This window comes from Branchiostoma belcheri, unplaced genomic scaffold (assembly GCF_001625305.1).
Source record: "Branchiostoma belcheri isolate BF01 breed outbred unplaced genomic scaffold, Haploidv18h27 scaffold184, whole genome shotgun sequence".
NCBI lineage: Eukaryota > Metazoa > Chordata > Leptocardii > Amphioxiformes > Branchiostomatidae > Branchiostoma > Branchiostoma belcheri.
In genome coordinates this window covers 78,371-98,261 of record NW_017803313.1, presented here as the reverse complement: position 1 = coordinate 98,261, position 19,891 = coordinate 78,371, and the positions used below count along the sequence as shown (strand labels likewise).

The 19,891-nt window shown below is 38.4% G+C and overlaps 1 protein-coding gene across 2 annotated transcripts in view; it reads left to right on the top strand.

Moving 5' to 3' along the window:
* LOC109467615 (hemicentin-1-like) overlaps window positions 1–19,891 on the top strand; it is a 108,472-nt gene that overhangs the window by 65,771 nt on the left and 22,810 nt on the right. For both annotated transcript variants that reach the window (XM_019765631.1, XM_019765630.1), the window contains 13 exons: window positions 3,175–3,453; window positions 4,425–4,694; window positions 6,361–6,642; window positions 7,652–7,933; window positions 9,157–9,389; window positions 10,915–10,996; window positions 12,688–12,966; window positions 13,791–14,069; window positions 15,044–15,322; window positions 16,214–16,489; window positions 16,954–17,229; window positions 18,741–19,007; window positions 19,165–19,440. In XM_019765631.1, the coding sequence (XP_019621190.1) occupies window positions 3,175–3,453; window positions 4,425–4,694; window positions 6,361–6,642; window positions 7,652–7,933; window positions 9,157–9,389; window positions 10,915–10,996; window positions 12,688–12,966; window positions 13,791–14,069; window positions 15,044–15,322; window positions 16,214–16,489; window positions 16,954–17,229; window positions 18,741–19,007; window positions 19,165–19,440 (3,360 nt within the window). The remainder of the gene's footprint in view (window positions 1–3,174; window positions 3,454–4,424; window positions 4,695–6,360; window positions 6,643–7,651; window positions 7,934–9,156; window positions 9,390–10,914; window positions 10,997–12,687; window positions 12,967–13,790; window positions 14,070–15,043; window positions 15,323–16,213; window positions 16,490–16,953; window positions 17,230–18,740; window positions 19,008–19,164; window positions 19,441–19,891) is intronic.

The window sequence follows — 19,891 nt, the reverse complement described above, 5'->3', positions numbered from 1 at the left end:
GGCTAACGGCTTATATGCTGAAATAGCTTACTACTTTCTGTTTCTGAAAAACAGAAAAAAAATATAGGTTGTTGCGATAAGTTTTTCACAAAATCCGGTGACGCGAACCCCTAGAAATTCCACATAGAACGCAGCTATTTGGGTCATCAGGCGACAAACCGCATCACCCTTGCTCGCGGACTAATACCAAAAACGCTTCGCTGGCCGTCCAACTTCACCGCGCCGAAAAACACTACAATCCCAAGGCTTTTTGATCAATTCAAAACCTAGTTGAAAATCTACAGCAATCACCGAGCTATGGGGAGCCAAACCTAGCGTGACAACCTCGCAGATCCGGCGATTTACTGCGCACTATTTGGAACCCTGGTCAGAATTAAACTCCGACCCGGAACCTAAAACACTGTAATTATAGAATTTCCTCATTAATTATGCAAATAAAGTTCTCATTTGCATAACTTGCAGTTAATTATGTACATCTCTCTGTCAGATACCTACACACCAAAAATGATGAAAATACGCTGTTCCTATCTGGACTTATTGGCTTTTAAAGATTTCGCCCTAAAGTCCCCTGCAGTTCCTGAACAAGCTGCTAGGGGGACCAAACCCACACCACTTATTCCTGACAGGAAAAGCTATCTGTCACCAAAAAGTCAAGACCATAGCTTGTTCAGGACCAAAGATACAAAAACCGGAAGTTCTGCTGCAGTACCAAGGTCATCCACCAGGAGGCCCATATTTGACCTTGACCTTTGTCTTCTTAAGACTTATCAGCCTACCAAATATCATCACAATCCATAAAGTCGTTATGAAGTTATGCTGACTACAAAGTTGCGGAAACACACACAGACACACACACAGACACACACACACACACACACACACACACAGACACACAGACAGACGCCGCCAAAAACAATACCTCCATTTTTCATGGAGGTAATAAGGTATACAGCATACAAACTTGAAACAGTGAGCTCACGAAGTCAACATGTTGTGGAGACGAGGTCATGAAATTTTCAGCCTTTTTTTTATACTGGTAGGCATGTCGTGGGAGGAAGCTTCCGGAAGGACAATCGTCAAAACGTTGACAATTTCTCCTTTACATCCTCATGCTATACATTCAACGTCACAGTGAATAAAAAAAGGAATTGATAAAGTGTCTGTTGCTGACAAACCACTTGCCTGGAAGTGTACTTCAGAGCAAGTTTGTTGTGGTCATGCAGCGCCATTTTCAAAACCGCCATTTTGAGTACTTGTTGTTGAAGACGATACCACTAGTCTGTACGTGGATGTGGCAAATGATCACAACACTAAAAATTAGTGACGAATACATCGGAATAGTGCTGAATAAAGGTTTCTGTCTGGTAACATTAATCGTAAAATTCTTCAATTATTTTTTTCTTTGAACTAAAATGTCCCGCCGTAACTGATCCGACTTTGGTCCCCTTCTTCGAAAGTTCAATAGTCCCAAGCCACCTGATCTGATGTAGCGCTGCCGGTGGTGCACTGGCCTACCGACTGTGACATTTGATGCTGATGATAATAAGTGTAAGTGTAAGTGTATGTTGTTTGGCAAAGGGATTGAGAAAAAAGTTATTGTGAATGGCAAAATTACAGGCAAACAGCTACACTGTTGTATGGTGTTGGATTAAGGTTTCGCTTAGAACAGAATATGCAGGGCATGGTGAAATCGGGAGCGATGTTGAAGACGCAACTTTTCCAGCGATATCTCAATGGTTGGGAGAGTGACACACACATAGGTATGACATTAAAAACAGGCTACAAGATGAACTCAATCAATGATTATGAAAATATGGAATGTCTGGTTGTGGATTTGTCATTCAATCTTGCCTGTGCATAAAAGTGTCGGATTAAGGTTCACTGCTGTTACAAAGGAACAATGTATTTTTATGATTTTTGGTAAGTGGGTAGCTTAGATCTACACTATTGGATGCAAATTACGCAAATGATGACTTCATTTACATAATTAATGAGGAAATTCTGTAATTCCAGTATTTTACATCATGGGACTTTGATAATGTAATGTTTATAATCTATGGTATGTGGAATATCAACAGATACCACATTATGCAAATATGGATCTAATTTGCATAATTAATCTGAAAATTCTATTACTCAGTAATGATGGGAATTTCATACTTGGGACATGTGTAAGTTAATCAAAAGTTAACATCACAATGCATATATTATGTTAATGCAGAGGTCTTTTGCTATAATGAAGGAGAAATTTACATTTACATATCATTATCAAGCCCATATTTCATGGAGGTATGAGATCTCAGAACTCTTGTTTATAGAGTGCTCTTTGCAGAACACAAACATGCCAAATTTTTGTAAAATATATGATCTCAGGGCTTCCGCCAGGAGCATAAAAGTGATAAAATTTAGCTGTGATTATCATATTCATTTATATCTTCATATAAGTAAGCTTTATTTTAAATCTACCTAGACCAAAAGTATCTTATGGACCCTGTGCTTTATGTTATTTTGTAAGTTCACGAAGATAACACATAAGTTACAGTATATTGCACACAAAAGTGGGGGGACCAGTTAATTAGATAGAAAGGGTGAGAAGTGACTTAAGAATACAGTTTTTTTTTTGCCCTTTGGGGATTTCTATGGTTAAGGACCCCAAAGTGACTCACTTGACGCAGTAGAAATTATAGTATGGTGCACAAGCGAGGTTCAGAATTTTGGTATGTTTTATTTCAGGGTATGGTGTACAAAATATGTGAAAATGAGCTTATGTTTGTTCTCTTGTAATGCCCTCTTTTATTAGCGTCATTGCGGAGGGCATGGAACTGCAGCCAACGCACTGTGTACTAGTCGGTTCATCAAGTATCCAAGCGCAAATCTACAGCAACTAAACATGCACTGTAATTCAACTTTTACAGTCTCAAAACTGACGTATTCCTCTAACATTCACCACAGGTTCCATCTCGATGTCATGCACTCTGCACGCTTCTCTAGTATTGTGCAGCACTACTTTGTTTCCTACTATTTCTACGGGGTTCGCTTAGAAATACTGTGTTATGCGACCTTAACTACATCTCAAATTGTTAGCTGTCATTTTGAACATTATGCATTACATTTACATGTATATACTACTTACTAGAGATTTGGAATCTCAGATTTCTTTTTTGTTGGTGTTAGTCCCTCCATCAGGCTCTGGGATTGATGGAACTGAAGAAGTGACTGTGATGGTGGATAGTCTGGTAGAACTGCCCTGTAAGGTGGATGCTTTCCCTCCTCCAACATTTTCTTGGATCAAAGATGGACAAATGCTGTCAGGCAATTCTCTGCAGCATGTTGTTTTACCCTCTGGAACACTGAGGATTGCTACAGTCCAAGTTGCTGACAGTGGAGAATACAAATGTGTTGCTTCTAATGTGGCAGGGGAGTTAACAAAGGACTACACTCTTGATGTCCAAGGTGAGAGATATGAAATATGTTGAACTCAAATCACTAATCACTAGTCATTTACAAGTACCCGGTAGTAAAGATGGTCTGACTGATGAGCTGTCATTAAGTTGGTGGCCTCATCAGGAATAAGACCTCTGCGATTTCTACCAAAGATACATACGCCCGCCCCTTGAATATGCGGCCCCAGTTTGGAATTCAATCTCTGCACATCAAGTAATAAAAATTGAACTCATACAAAAATGAGCATTAAAGATGGCCCCCTGTACACGTCTTACAACATCGCCCTCACTGTCCTAATTATGTTTGCCGTCCCTACAGAAAAGAAGAGAAGCCCTCAGCCTTAAGTTTGCAAAGTCCCTCCTTAACTGCCCTAGTTTGTCAATGTTCTTTGTTTAGCTGACCTTATTGTTTAGTCTGTTTTTAAAGCCTGAGTGCGTAATTCAGCATTTTTATACGCTGCCATGTACCTGGATTGTTGTCAATGAACTATATTATTATTATAAATTGATGTAGGGTGAATCAAATTTTGCAGCATTACTATAAATTGTAATGCCTCTATCAACGTCCATGTTTCAAAGCATCATAGCTTTTTTGCACATCACCTTTTGAACATAGGTGAGGGAAAAACCAAGAACAGAATTCAGTTGAGCTAAACCAGAGTAGTAATGGTCAACATCAGGGTCTTTCAGCTCTCCTTCAGGATAGAGGACACTAGGTTTGAAAGAAGTATATAAATATTTTCACTGTGTGTTTCTGATTTCATTCTACATGTATAAGGCACCTAAAAATGATCACAGCTCCAGCCTCTTCCTGATATTTAGAAATACAATGTACATCCAAATTTACAAGCTGACATCAATGGGCCCCAGCAAACAGCAAGGGACAGTGTACAGTTGTATATTTTTTACAGTTTATACATGTGTATATATTTTACAGACAAAAAATTCTGAAAGTATTTTGTAATGATCACTGTTTTCCAGTCATTCCCAGTATATCTGAAGACAAGACTGAGTACACTGTGGTACAAGGTCGGCAGGTTGTGCTGACATGTGATGCTGATGGTGTGCCCTCCCCAACTGTGACCTGGAAGAATCGAGGAGAACCTGTAAGTGACAGGCCGGGCATGTCCATCTCAGACACAGGAGCTCTGATCATAAGTTCAGCCAGGCCTGCAGATTCTGGTCCTTACACCTGCACAGCCATCAACCCAGCAGGGGTAGCCTCCAGACAGGTCAACCTGCAGGTGTTTGGTAAGGTTTTAGATCTGCTATTTACCTACATTGTATTGTCCATGTACAAGAAAAATATCTCACATTCTCTGGAATTCCAAGGACCTTGTGATTGACCAAAGCACATATGAACAAGGACATATATCGAGTTTTATCTTGATATAACAGGAGCCGTCCTTAGTCTGATAGGGGTCCAAGTCCGAAAAAAGGTACTTTAAAAGCTTGTAAAGCATGGAAACTTCTCAGAATTTCAGGGGAGTCCTGTACGAACATGTTTGTGGTGGTGGATTTTGCCGGCGTTGCGCGTGGGCCGATATTTTGCAAGGAGTAGTGGGCATTCGCTTCAAACCTGGAAGTAAAGTGGGTATTCGCTAAGAAGAGAAAAAAAGCAGTTAATTTTGATTTACTTAAGTTCAGCTCAATGAATTCGCTTCAAACTTGGTATGGACATGCGGGAGCACACTCTAGACATGACCACACAAAAAAATTTAACATTCGTGCAACAATTCCTGGGCATTCGCTAAAAAGAGAAACCATTGGGCTATTTCCTCCTGTTCCCTAATATTAAAACCAAATGACCTGGAATTTGGTATGGGGGATCCTTGGATACAAGCCCACAGAATGTTATTTTCACATTTGGCATGTGTCACTTTAAAATCATGTAAAATGGGCCATTTTTTGCTATTTTTGACCAAAAATGTACATTTTTGGCTCTTATGCGCTACAGTAACTACAAAAACTAAACGACCTGAAATACAGCATGCTTAGACTATAGTGTTCACTATTCAGACTCAGAGCGGTTTTGTAAGGTACTGCAGCTGGGTATGATCATGGAGTTCTCATGCTGTGGACATACTATGGTCTTGATTTTTAAGTGGGACATAGATGCTTGGGCAGTAAGTATCTGGTGTGGTTGTCAGCAAAATAGCTGCTTTTTTGGAGCTTCTGTGGTCATTTTTATGACGGGATGTGACTAGATGGCATCATTTTTTATGTTGTGGATGTTTTTTGTAGGTAGCTTGTAGTGAAAGAAAAAAGAAGGTTAAGGTCAAATTTGGGCATTCTAGTGACTTTCTAAGGTATTGCAGCGGCAATTTTAGGTTTGACATTTAGCTAGACTCGAATCAAGGAATGTAGAACAGATGTTCACAGCCAGTGGGGGGAGGACAGATGTTAGATTGTTGACTTCTGTCTCAGGACATATTTTCCCATAGGAGCATTATTAAACAGTAGACCACGGCTTGATGTCCCGTCCCTCTTTCCGGTAGTGGCAAGTCAATGAAACCACCAACATGAAAACTCCACAGCACTCCAAACCTGAAAAGATAGTAGTGAGGACAATGACAAGCATCATGACTATGTCGGAATATTTCCACATTTGTGTAACGTGTGTTTCTGTACTCCAACTTACGTATCACACACATCCTTTGGGTTACATTTTACATGTACATACCAGCAAAATACAAATAAAACAATATACAGCAGCACATCTCTGATAACCCAAACTTATGCATGACGAAGGTATGAAATCATCAACCTCTTGTTACATGTATGTTATGCACAAGGACCTCTCCCGTTAACATCCTTGGTATAAATACATGTTACATAACTGTTACGTAACATAATGTACATTACTATTAAGCACTGATGACAAATATTGTACTTGTATCTGTTTCTTTTTATTCAGTCCCACCAACAGGTGATGGCTTTCAGGGAGGAATCAATGAAATCAGTGTAACTGTTAGGAATCCAGTCAGTCTGCCATGTGATGTGGATGCTATCCCCCCACCCATATTTGCATGGATTAAGGATGGAGAAACCTTGTCAGGCAATTCCCTACAACATGTTGTCTTACCCTCTGGAACTTTGAGCATTGCTGCTGTTGAAGTAGATGATGCTGGTATATACAGATGCATTGCAACCAATGTGGCTGGCAACTTCACAAAGGAGTTTGTTCTTGATGTCCATGGTAAGTTACTACATATGCCAAGAAGGCTATGTTTTTGGCAGCATTTGTTTGTATGTGGTTCGGTACTATAACTTAAGAAGCTATGGATGGATTTTCATGGAACTTGCTTAGTGGGTAGGTCTTGTCGAATTTGATTTTTGGTCATGAATTTTTTTTTGTGTTTGCTTGAAACACAGCTGTCAGCTATGTTTTTTTATGTTTTGGTAGTTTGTGGTGGCACCACAAACTGAGTGCACCACATGTGGGCTGTTTTAGCCCCAACCATAAATGTCAGCAATGTGAGATAATCCTCAAATATATTAAAAAGTGGACGTAAGGCCACAGCAAGTAAATTTTATGGATGACATCCTCCGCAGACTCCAAATCTAATGTGATAGAGTAAAAAAAAACAAGGCTGGCCAAACTTCAAGATTCCTATATTTTCAAATGTTGACATCATAAACCTTGTTGAACAAAAAATGATACCTGTATTTACTGTCAACTATTACAACATCCCTTTCTCACTGAAACGACTTTTAGAAAAATAAAAGTTTTCAATCATTGTACAAATGGTTTTGATTCAGTGGGAACATCACATACATTGTATACACAGCCACCACCAAAGGAGTGAAATACATCACTGCATCAAAGTAAAAGACAAAACATTAAATCAGAGCCTTGTCTTGTCTCCTCTCTTCATATTTATCTGCCAGCCACATTCTGGCATGGCAACAGAAATCTTTGCACATTTTTAGCATGTTGACCACTGTCAGAGGGCAACAAAATTTCTTCACTTTATTTTTCTAAAAAATCAGCCAAAATTAATGTGCACACTTATGCCATCCATAAAATTACTTGCTGTGGCCTAAATTACAATCAGAAAAATATGCTTCAAATTGAAATATTAATTTTTGGTGCACAAATGTTATATAATGCCCCCTTAAATTTTCGATTGTCATTTTGCAGGTAGCGTGTACATATAAGTGATCCCTGATGATACACTGATGACACTTAATTCTTTTTTTTGCAGTTCCTCCATCTGTTAGAGATGGAACAGTGACCATTAGGGATGTTACTGTTACATTCAACACTTCTGTTACCCTGGATTGCTTGGTTAGTGGCATCCCAAGACCTTCGGTTCAATGGCTGAAGAATGGAAAGGATGTACAAATTGGAGGTCAAGTCATACTCAAAAACTCTGGGGAGACACTGCATATCCCCAGAGCAAGTCTTCAGGATGGGGGAGTGTACATGTGTGTTGCTACAAACATTGCAGGGGAGGATACTCAATCGTGGGCTGTGACAGTGTTTGGTAAGTTATAAGACAAGAATACATTGTAACATTATGCAGATGGTGGGTCAGCCTATTTACCAGAATATGCTGTTATAAGTTAACGTCCCTGGTTACTGTATTTGGGATAGGATAACATATAACATTACATGACCAACAGAACAAAGAAATTACTACTATAAGAAATTTTTGAGTGGTGAATGGTTGTGCAACTGGGCCAGTTACCAACTTTGTTTTCATAATAATTTGCAATGTGACGGGCCAGGATCATCCAGTAATTTCTTGTTCCCAGGGTCATGAATTGATAAATAAATAAATACCAACTTGCAATGTTAACATGCTAGTATGATATGTATCAAAGTAACCATTCTTTATTTTGACACACTTTGCAACTGCAATGTGTTGAAGTGTTTAGTTTTATAGCCCGTTGCCGGCAGATCTTGGTTGGCAAATGATAATAATAATAGCCTGCCAAGTTGATACTGCCGGGCCAATTTGAAACTGTCATTGCAGACACTGATAGAACTGCGTGGATGTTAAAATTTCACTACTCTTTATGTGCATTTCTCACTGTACCCCTGCCCCGCTGCCGATTAATTTCTGGTGATTTTTTTCCCTGGACCATGTTTACCGGGGTATATTATCTTATATGTAGAAATACAGCAACCTGGGATGTTAACCTACAGAAGCATAGTATATTCTCTGCAGTTTTTACTCTATTTTTTATTCCAGCATGTTCTGGTGAAGACATGTAAGCTGACCACAGCTGGATTCAGTCATTCCCTTTCATTTTTTCATTAGGTAGTGATGGTTCTCTGCATGTTTCTTGCTTACAAAAAAAAAAAACATTAGCCTGGCATGAATATTGTTCCTGGGAGTGCCATGTGTTAGTCATTGTATCACTGCTGTTGTTTCCAGTGCTTCTGACAGCACAAATCACCTTGGAGTAAAGGAATTTGGACTATGCTCAGTTACATGTAACATTACATGTATTTTTCAGAACATGTATTCCAGAACATGTTCTGAAATACATGTTCTGAAAAATACATGTTCTGAAATACATGTTCTGAAAAATACATGTATTCCAGAACATTTTACCGCCAGAGAGGAACATGAGCCACACACATATCCAGTTGCTTGAGTAACTGTTTTTTAGCATATCGTATTACCTGGATGTCTAACCTTCATCGACGTATGAGCCACACAACTTCTTTTTATGCTAATGACAAGTTGTTCTGTTGTAGTTCCTCCCAGTATATCAGATAGTCAGAGCATGGTAGTCCTGAAACCGCTGGAGACTGAGGACGTCTCTATGGCCTGTCAAGCTACTGGTGTTCCTGCACCGGTTTTTGTCTGGCTGAAGAATGGCCATTCCTGGCCTGTTGGTAACAGTAAAGTAACAACAGAGATACAGACCACCCTACAGAGTGATGGGCAGAGTAGTGTGTCCAATTATCTCACCATCAGGAATGTAAAGGTAAAGAAAACCATTTGTTCCTTTATCTACAAAATACACATTATGATTCTGGTCTCGTGATACTTATATATTGTATGGCATACCTGAATATGTGCAGTGAATTTCAAAGTAAATCATGCCAGGGTGATGAACAGTTCATCTTCAGTCTGCCAGCCTTGCATACATATTTAGTTCATGTAAAATTAGAGTTGTGCAGGTATTTCTGATGCCTACCTAGCCTGCACCTATCCTGCACTGAGCCAGCAGTATAATGGCAAAAAAAGAATTCAAATGGTTTAATAGCTTTAAATTTTACTTCAAACAACTTTTCTGGGAATTTTGCATGCACCACTGTAGGTATACAGTATTTTAAGGCTTGGTGCTAGTTAAAGTTAGGAATTTATTATTGATAGTGATACTACAACCTGCTCAAGCCGGCTACCCAGGGGACCTGAAAAAAACAGTCTGGTTGGACAAAGTGGTCTCCTTGAAGAGGGTTCACTTGATTCTCCTGAATCATAACATGACTGAGAGTGAATGGTCTCTGATTCGAGGTGTTTCAATGTCAAATACTGCAGGTATCTTTATTAGATTCCTGGGGCCTAAACTTCGCAAGTTCTGACAAATGAAGCAATGTTTAAAAATTCGAAATTCATCAAAGTCAACCACGTACTGTACTGCACAGTGGTATTAACATTTTCAAGCGCTTTGAAAGCCAACCAACCGGATACCAACTGTAAGCCCCTTGTGATGTGTATTCACGGTTTAATCGATTACTATCTACGGTGTACAGAGCAGTACAGCAACACCACAGATGATACAAACTTTGGTAAAGTAACTTTCACGCACAGTAAATTATCCGAGTAATGACAAATGGGCGTAAACTTGAGAAGAGAAAAATTACAGCGCACTGGAATTTCCTCTGATATCACGTAGGGTACTGCTCCATTGACCCAAAATGACCCAGCAGTGGCTATTCCCAGACGAAAATATTGTGCTGTAGTCCATACCCAAGACAAAAATGACCAGTTTTAGAATCAATGTCACTACTGATTGAAAAATTTACCAAATTATGACCCTGTCAACCGGTTACCATTGGAAGGTATTGGACCATTGGCGGACATATGGCGGTTGCAGTCACATTGGCCAAGTGGCCGCCAAGGGCAGCTCTTTAATGCCTGGGTCAATGGGGAAAATTTTCGGGACCAAGAAAAAACGGTCACGATGGCTAGGTGGTCAGGTTGAATAGGTGGTTGCCTGGGCAGGTTTTACTGTATCAGTTAAAAGTTCCTTTTGATATTCTGAATTTTATTCTGCCTAATTGTTCAGGCCAGAACTTTATTATGAGAGTTAATACCTCTATAACCAGTGACTTTAAGAAAAGTGTATATGACTACTTAAAGTATATTTTAAGAAAAGAATAGAACCTTGTTGTAGTATAGAGACATAACCTACAGTATTGCAGAGACATGATCTGCATATATATACAGTACATGTCAGCCAGTAGGTGGGAGATAATTGCTTTTACTAACACTTTCTCTGGCAGGTTGGTGACACTGCCATTTATAAATGCATTGCCAGGAACTCTGCTGGGGAGAGTAACAAGAACTTCAACATCAGTGTCCTTGGTGAGTGAGGTGCTTGATTCCTCATTTTCACTCATGATCAAGACCTCCAAGTTATGGTTTCCAGCATCTAACTGCTAGAGTAAAGGTCCATGACACTAATAGATGACAGCCAGCCACACTTTCAGGCTTTCAACAGTTCAAGAAAAGAAAATGTTACGCTCTCTCTGAGGCCACGCCAATTTCTCAGATTCGCCTCTTCATTTTTTTCTGATTTGCAAAAAAAAAAAAAGTTCTGGTTCTGAATCAACTCAAATATGCTCATATTTTGCCCCCAACAGTTGATGAAAGCCATTTTCTTCCTAGTTGTTACAGTTTTTCCATCCATAAATGCAGTGGTTTGATTAAAAGTTCAAAATTCATTGTTTATATATTAACCCAGTTTTTACCTTCGCCAAGAAGGTTTTCAGAGGCGTTCGTCTGTGTGTCTGTAAACATGATAACTCAAGAAGGCTTAAATGAATTGTATTTGGTAGATGGGTAGGTCTACTCAAGAAAGAGAACCGGTCGTGATTTTTGGTATTTAGGTAGCTTAAGTAACGCTTGACATAATTATGCGACAATTATGCAAATCTGAATGTAATTTGCATAATTTGAGGAAATTCTATAAATTAGCTGCATTGCATTATAGGACTATTCAAGCTTGTGACATGTACTTGAGAATGAGAGAAACACAGGCAAATATTGATTATGTAAACTAACATTTAATTTGCATAATTAATGAGAAAATGTTATAATTCCATAATGGTAACTGCCTGGAATTTCATACTTGTTATAACTTATTCAAATAAGGACATCATATGCATAATTTATGAGGAAATGATAGAATGACTTTCTTCATTGAAATAAGGCTGTCTTTTGGTGGAGAATATGATCAACTGATATAATTCATGCAAATAAGTAGCCATTTGCATAATCAGGAGGGATAATCTTTACTTTGTCAGTCATTTGGCGAAGGTATGAGATTGTGGAACTCTTAGGCCACACCAATTTAATTTCTTGGTTAACGGATTTTTCTAGAAAGATAATGGAGCGGGCGGGCGAAAAAAAAATAAAAATAAAAACAGGCCTAGGCATCCTATTATGGCCCAAAATGGTACGATAGGAGCCATGAACCAACAAACCAGGCTGGTGAAAAATTTAAGCAATGAATTTTGAACTTTTAATGATACCACTGCATTGAAAGATGGAATAACTTTAACAACTAGGATGTAAAGGACTGTTTTCAACTGTTCAGGGCAAAATATGAGCATTTTGCAGTTGATTCTAAATTTTTATTTTTATTTGCAAATGAGAAAAAAATGAAGCGGCGAATCCGTTAACCAAGAAATTAAATTGGTGTGGCCTTAGACTAGTTTGTGTTGAGTTCATGGCTCCTATTGTAGCATTGGGCTATGATAGGATGTGTAGACCTTTTTTTTTCATCTTTTTTGCCCGGTTGCTTCATATTTTTTCAGAAAAAAATCTGAGAACCAACAAATGAAATTGATGTGGCCAGAACTACAAACATATGCAAAAATTTGTAACATTGGTGGGGATAAGGGCATTCTATGGTGAAATAATAATGCAGTAATATTACAGATCAGTGGTCATTTTACATCAGTTTGCAGTTCTGATTTAGACAATTACAGTAAGACACAATGTTGGCTATATCCTCCCTCATATTGACTTGTACACCATACTTGTTTTGTTAGTGAAACCTCAAATCTCTGGGCCTGAACCACCGACTCCCATGATTGTACAAGTTGGGACATCCCTGTCTCTGGAATGCATCTCCAATGGAGTCCCAGCTCCCACAGTGCAGTGGAGGAAGGACGGTGCTCTGCTGTCTTCAGATGGTCGATTGACATTACTGTCCCGGGGACAGCTGCTGAACATCAACACTGCAATCCAGAATGATGAGGGGCTGTACACTTGTGTAGCTTCAAATGAGGGAGGGCAGGCATCCAGGAGCTTTAGAGTTAATATTCATGGTAATAATGACACTCTGTTACCAGTCTCTGTGACACTGTATACCAAAGGAAGTTGAGTACCCAAGAACAGCCAAACCCATTCAGGCAATCAAACTTCATGCCAAATTTCATGTTGTTTGGCCCCAAAATGAAGTAATTGAATCCATTTAAAGAAATGGCAGCAGGAGGAGAAGGAGGAGAAAGATGAGAGAAAGCAATATGTCTTCACCACTTTGTTTATGATTGGATAGCGCTCTAACATCCCGTATGTTATAAATTGGTAAGGATTTTTATTGCCGTTGTGTCAACAGTTGATTTTCAAGATTTTAATAAAAAAATGGTCTCACATGCCACCTTATTCAAATGATAGAGCAGGAAATTTTGACATGCCTACTAAAAGACTTGATGGCAGTTCCTATTATCAACATGTTGCATGTGATCAAGGCAGCAATCACCTAATCATATCAACAGCCAATCAGCAAGAAGAAAACAACCTGCCATAACCTGTCATGCATATTGAAGGCTGTATGCCCATTGATTGTTGCTCTACACACTGTACAGTAAATTTGGACTTCAAAAATACCAAATTATTGTATAATGTTACATTTTTAAAGGGGTGTATAGTATTGATTTATTTCTATTGGTATATGTTACAAGTATCTAAGGCACCAAATTTCAGATCATTATGAAATTTCATGATCATTTTATCCCTTATGATAATGCACTATATTATGTTACTCCTGAATGTCTTCCCTGGTCCCTATGACCCAAACAAACTTGTTATTCCCAAGACAATAGCATTCCCAAGTCTGGTGTCAGTGCTTACTAAGTGTTTTTCTGTTCAGTTCCTTCTCAGATAGCTGGTGCAGACATACGTGAAAACATGACCACAATAGCCGGTGACATAGTGGAACTGCAGTGTGATGCCAGTGGGAACCCCCAGCCAGCTGTTACATGGACCAAAGTAGGCCACCATGGTGGTAAAATAGACAGATGGAAACTTCTCAATGAAGGTCACACTCTGCAGATAGTCCAAGTCCAACCTGAGGACAGTGGCATGTATCTGTGCACAGCCATTAACAGTGCAGGAGACGATGAGCGAGAATATTTTGTCAAAGTACTTGGTGAGTGTATCAGCTTTTACAAGAAAGTTCACAGATGACTTACATGTAAGTGGTGTCAGAATTAACAAAAGTATTAAAATCAATCAAGTGGGTAAAATCTAGTAACTGTATACAGGGCTCAAAATACCCATGTGCAATGTGAAAAATACACATGATTTTCAAGATTTACACAATATTTTGATTGTGCAACTTTGCACCTAGAGCAGGAGTTGCAGGCAAAGAAACAAAAAGTACTTGGGATTTGGCTCTCCCAGCCCTAAGGACAGACAAACAACAGGAGCTTCTTGACTAATTTGAATCATCCGTGTTTCCTTTTGGACTTGTCTTTACTTATTTGCACATCAGTCAATAGTTCTTGCTTATAAACCTGGCATTCTCCTGCAGTCTCTTAGTGTCACTGACGAAAGGTAGCAGATCCTACCTGAAATGTCTGTTTCCAAAACCATATACAGTTGCTTGAGTAACTCTTTTTTGGCGGATCTTATTTATTTATTTATTTATTAGAATTTTCCAGACAACTGGATGGGAGGACAAAACAGGTGAATATACACCTTTGCTAGTTGTCCTCCCAAATACCTGGACGTCTAACCTTCACCGACATAAATACAATTTTGCACATAAGTTTTTCAAATTGCACCTAAAATTTTTGTCAATGTGCAATTTTGCATGTTCCTGAAAAAAAGTATTTCCAGCCCTGGTATATTTTGACCTGTCAAAAAGTTGAAGCAGCGGAGTGGACAAAGAACAAGTATTCAACTTTGCAACATTCCAGGCAGAGCATAAACTAGTAATTATTTTTTATGTATACAAAATACTGCTAACACTTTTTAAATTGTAATCATGTAAGCGCTTGCCATTCAATGCTCATAAATCTCTGTAAATAAATAAGATTAAACAGTAATTTCTTAATATATTATTGTTCACTATCAAATTCAGCAATGAAAGTTAATTTAATACACTTTATTCTTCTTCAGTACCCCCTTCAATAGACCTCACTGGATCAGGTGCAGATGTAACAGCAGTTATCAACAGACCTATGGAGCTTACGTGTCCGGTAGAAGGTATTCCCACACCTCAAGTTAGATGGCTTCACAATCAGAAACGTGTGAACCAAGATGAGAACATTCGCATCACCAGACAGGGCCAGACACTGTCTATATCTAGTGTACACGTCTCTCATCGAGGCACATTCACCTGTATTGCAAGCAACATTGTTGGGGAAGAGCAAAGAAGCTTCAGGACCATAGTGCAAGGTAGGTACTAAGAGCTATAACGTTACAATATACATGTATGTGTGCTTTAGGCCGCATCAATTTAATTTGTTGGGTCTTGGATTTTTGTCAGATAACTATGAAGAGACAAGGCAAAAAAGTTAACAAAAAAAAATCTTATTTTTAGCCCCAAATGCTATAATAGGAGTCATGAACTGGGTTAATATTTAAACAATGAATTTTGAAGTTTTAATCTAACCATTGCATTTATAGATGAAAAAACTGTAACAAGTAGGTGGAAAAGGGCTTTCCTAAACTGTCGGGGGCAAAATTTGAGCATATTTGAGTTGATTCAGAACCAGAATCTTTTTTTTTTTTTTTTGCAAATCAGAAGAAACCAAGAGTTCCGAGATTTCATACCTCCATGAAATATGGGCTTCACATTTAGTTGTAAATTTCTTCTTGAATTATGCAAATTACCTCTACATTTACATAATATATGCATCATTATGTTAACTTTTGATTAATTTACACATGTCCCAAGTATGGAATTCCCATCATTTACCTTTAAGGATTCATACAATTTGCAGATTAATTATGCAAATTAGGTCCTTATTTGCATAATTGGTATCTGGTGATATTCCACCTGTCATAGATTATAAATATTACATATACCAAAGTCCCATGATGTAAAACACTGGAGTTACAGAATTTCCTCATTAATCATGCAAATAATCATCCAATTAATTGGGCCAATTTCTACTATTTTTATTAAGTAAAATTGTTGATGTGCTGATCTGTACCAGTTGAATGCCCATTGCTAGTGTAGTTACACATTAGAAAACTTCAAGTTGCACAAATGTCTTGTAAATTTGCAGTTTTGATGTCTTTGTAATTTGTAATTATCTGACACCTTGGGTCCCCTTTTTTCAGTTCCTCCCAAAATAGCTATCAGTGAGGAAACAACCAATGTAGTTTCCTTGTTGGGGAGTCAACTGGAGCTGCACTGCAATGCCTCAGGAGACCCTCCCCCCACCACTAGTTGGCTGAAGGAGGGATTGCTCATCACAGCTGACACCCCTGGGGTTGAAATCCTGGGCAACAAGCTCACAATCCTGGGTGCAAATCTGAAGGACAGCGGCAGTTACACCTGTGTTGCAAACAATGCTGCTGGAGAAGATGACCACAATTTTGATGTACAGATACAAGGCAAGGCCATTACCAAGAACATTTAATTACACATAGAATCTACATGTAAGTTAATAATGTAATGACTTACATTCATTAGACTTGTTGGTCTGAAGGATCTTAGATTATGTTATGTTGCATTAAAAGCTGATTTACTACATTGACATTCACAAGTCAAACTTTAAGAATTGTGTTTAATGTTACTATATAGGAATAAAATATGTCTTGATAGATATAAGCAAGTTACATTCGGGTTTGTTATCATCTTAAAGTTTGTTATTAATTGCATAAACTGGGGGTGTAATTATTTGCCAAAAAAGAATTTGTACAATAATGACAAGGACCCTTATTTGCCCATAGTTTTTTTATAGAGGAAGCAGCAGTATAATCTAACCCTGGATAGTGAGTGTGTGTGAGTGAGAGGAAGATAACTAAGAGAACAGATCACAATGTCTTGAACTTCAAATGGTTGTTTCATTATGTAGTTGTCCCAGAAATCAAAGGCGAAGCATCAACGGATGTGCGTACTGTGGTGGGGAACTCTGTTACTCTGCTCTGTGAGGCTGATGGCCAACCACCACCATCTCTGCTATGGTTGAAGGATGGTCAGACCTTACCACAGATCTCCAGATTAAGGGTTCTCAGCGATGGTCGGAAGCTGAGAATATTAAGTGTCCAGAAAGCAGACAGTGGACTCTACACCTGCATTGCCAGCAATGTGGTTGGAGAAAATCAGAAGAACTTTATCTTGACTTCTCTCGGTAAGGAATACACGTATTCTCAGATAACCTCTTGAGAACCAAATGGAACCAAAATACAACTTTTTCTAATAAGGCCTCACTAATTTAATTAACTGGTTCCCAGATGTGCCAAGTTTGTTTGTCATTTTCCTCACCAATTTAACTGGTTCCCAGATTTGCCAGCTATTAACCTGGCAAATATGTTTCATTCATGGTGTGATGAATCCATAATTAAAATTATGGATTCACCACACCACGAATGGAATATATTGTGTTCTCTCATGTTTCTTCTTCTTCTCCTCCTGCCATTTCTTTAAATGGATTCAACTCTGACATTTTTCAGCCAAGTGACCAGAAATTTGGCATGGAGGCAGAGTGGGCAAATACCCTTTTTTCATTATTTGGATACAGGCTTTTAAAAATTTGTGTTTTTTGTCATTTTCCAACAAAATCTGTACATTCGTGGCCCTGGAAAACTGGTATTACACCCAAACGATGTGAAATCTGTACCAACAACAGTCCATTGTAAGTGTTGGCATTCACCCCTTTAAAATTCATGTATGTGTGTACTTTTGGACTGTTTTCAGGTCAACATTGTTACATGTGTAAGTTACTTACAGGTTAACATCACTATGCATATATTATGTTATAAATTAAACTGTTAATTACGACCTTACTTCCATATACAATGAGACAAATCTCCCCAATAACAATGTTACATAAACAACATTTCAGGGAGGTATGAGATCTCCGAATTCTTGTTGTTAAAGTTTTTCTTTCAATGTTACAATGCAACTTCATTTCATCAAAAGTTTTAAAATCTATTGTTTTAATTATACATGTAAACAAATCTGGTATGTTGACTTCATGGCTCATATTGTAACATTTCCGGCCTTCATGGGGTGCCTTGGCCTGTTTTTAATTTGTTTATTTTGCCCTGTCACTTCATATTTTTTCTAAAAAAATCTGAGAAACAACAAATTAAATTGTTGTGGCCTTACGACCTTATTTCCATAATCAATGAGACTGAGTATTCAAGCGTGTGGCATATGTAATTGAGAACAAGAGAAACAGAGACAGATATTGATTATGTAAATTAAGAATTGCATTATTAATGAGAAACTGGTGTAATTCACCAATGGTAATGGCCTGGAATTTCATACTTAGGTATTTGAAAGTTAAGTGAAGGTGAACATCATAAAACGTAACTTATTCAAATAAGGATCATTTGCATAATTTATGAGGAAATGCTACTCGTAAGAAAAGAATGACATTTTTGGTTAAGATAAGACTGTCTTTTGGTGGAGAATATGATCAACTGATATAATTCATGGAAATGAGGATCCTATGTGCATAATCTGGGGGAATAATGTATGATTTTTCAGTCATTAAGATTAACATCATTTGGTGAAGGTATGTGGTCATGGAACTCTATACTGTCATACCATGTTGCAGCACTACAGTACAATGTCCTGTCCCAAGGTTAATTATTTGGTTATAAATGGTTAATGAAGGTTTCTTTATGCTTACAGTACCACCAAGGCTACAAGATAAGGATGTACCCAAAGACATCACAATTATAGAAGGGGAGAGTGTGGAGCTCAACTGCAGGTCAGAAGGATCACCTCCTCCTGTGGTCACTTGGCAGAAAGATGACCAGAACATCCACCTGAGCATATCAAATGATGGACAAACTCTCATGCTGGAAAATGCCAGAGTGAAGGACTCAGGGGTGTACAGATGCCTGGTAGCAAATCCAGCAGGAAACACCACCAAAGTCTACAATATTTCAGTGCATGGTTCGTATACATTTTGCACAGTCAGTACACACATGTGATTAGATACAATGTAGAGTAAACATATAGTCACATCGAAATCAATTGTGATACAAAACATCTTGACATTACACATCTTTTTGATTTATAGTCCATAAATGGCATTGTTACCGTTTTCCAGTGCCTCCTGTCATTTCCATTGCGGAGTCCTTAGTGACAGTAGGAGTTGGAGAAGTAGCTCTACTGACCTGCCAGGCAGAAGGCGTACCTCATCCAACCATTACATGGCGCAAAGATGGGGTGTTCTTAACGAACAGGGACAGTGGAAAGTATCGGGTACTTCCCTCAGGATCTGTGCAGATCTCTTCGGCCAGTATACAGGATGCTGGTCTGTACACGTGCATGGCCTCTAATGAAGCTGGCACTGACCAGCAGAGGATTCAACTCTTTGTTCATGGTTAGATATTTTTGTCATTTTTTGTTAAAGTTAGAGTGGATTCATGTACATGTAGATGTACATTGTAATGCTAGATGACCTATATTTGTTGAGAAACACCAATCTGACAAAAGACTAAACTTCAGTTATCTTTGCGTTGTACAAACTTTCACTTTTTGTATTGGTTCTGCTCTGCAGTCACTGAAATGCTTGAGTTACATAAGAAGTAGTATACTTTCTGGCTGAAGTTGTGAAAAATATTTGGAATACGAAATTTACTGGTAGGCAGAGGATCCTTCTAAAAAAAATCCATGGCTGTAACAATGCCAGGATAAGATACAGTGATGATAATGATGACCAGGGTGACTCAAGAATTATAGAAGTTATCAAATTGTCATGAAATTTTGGTCTTGGTCATGACCTGTTAACGATTTATTAGGTTTTAATTCTCTGGCAGAGCTTCTTGTTTTGA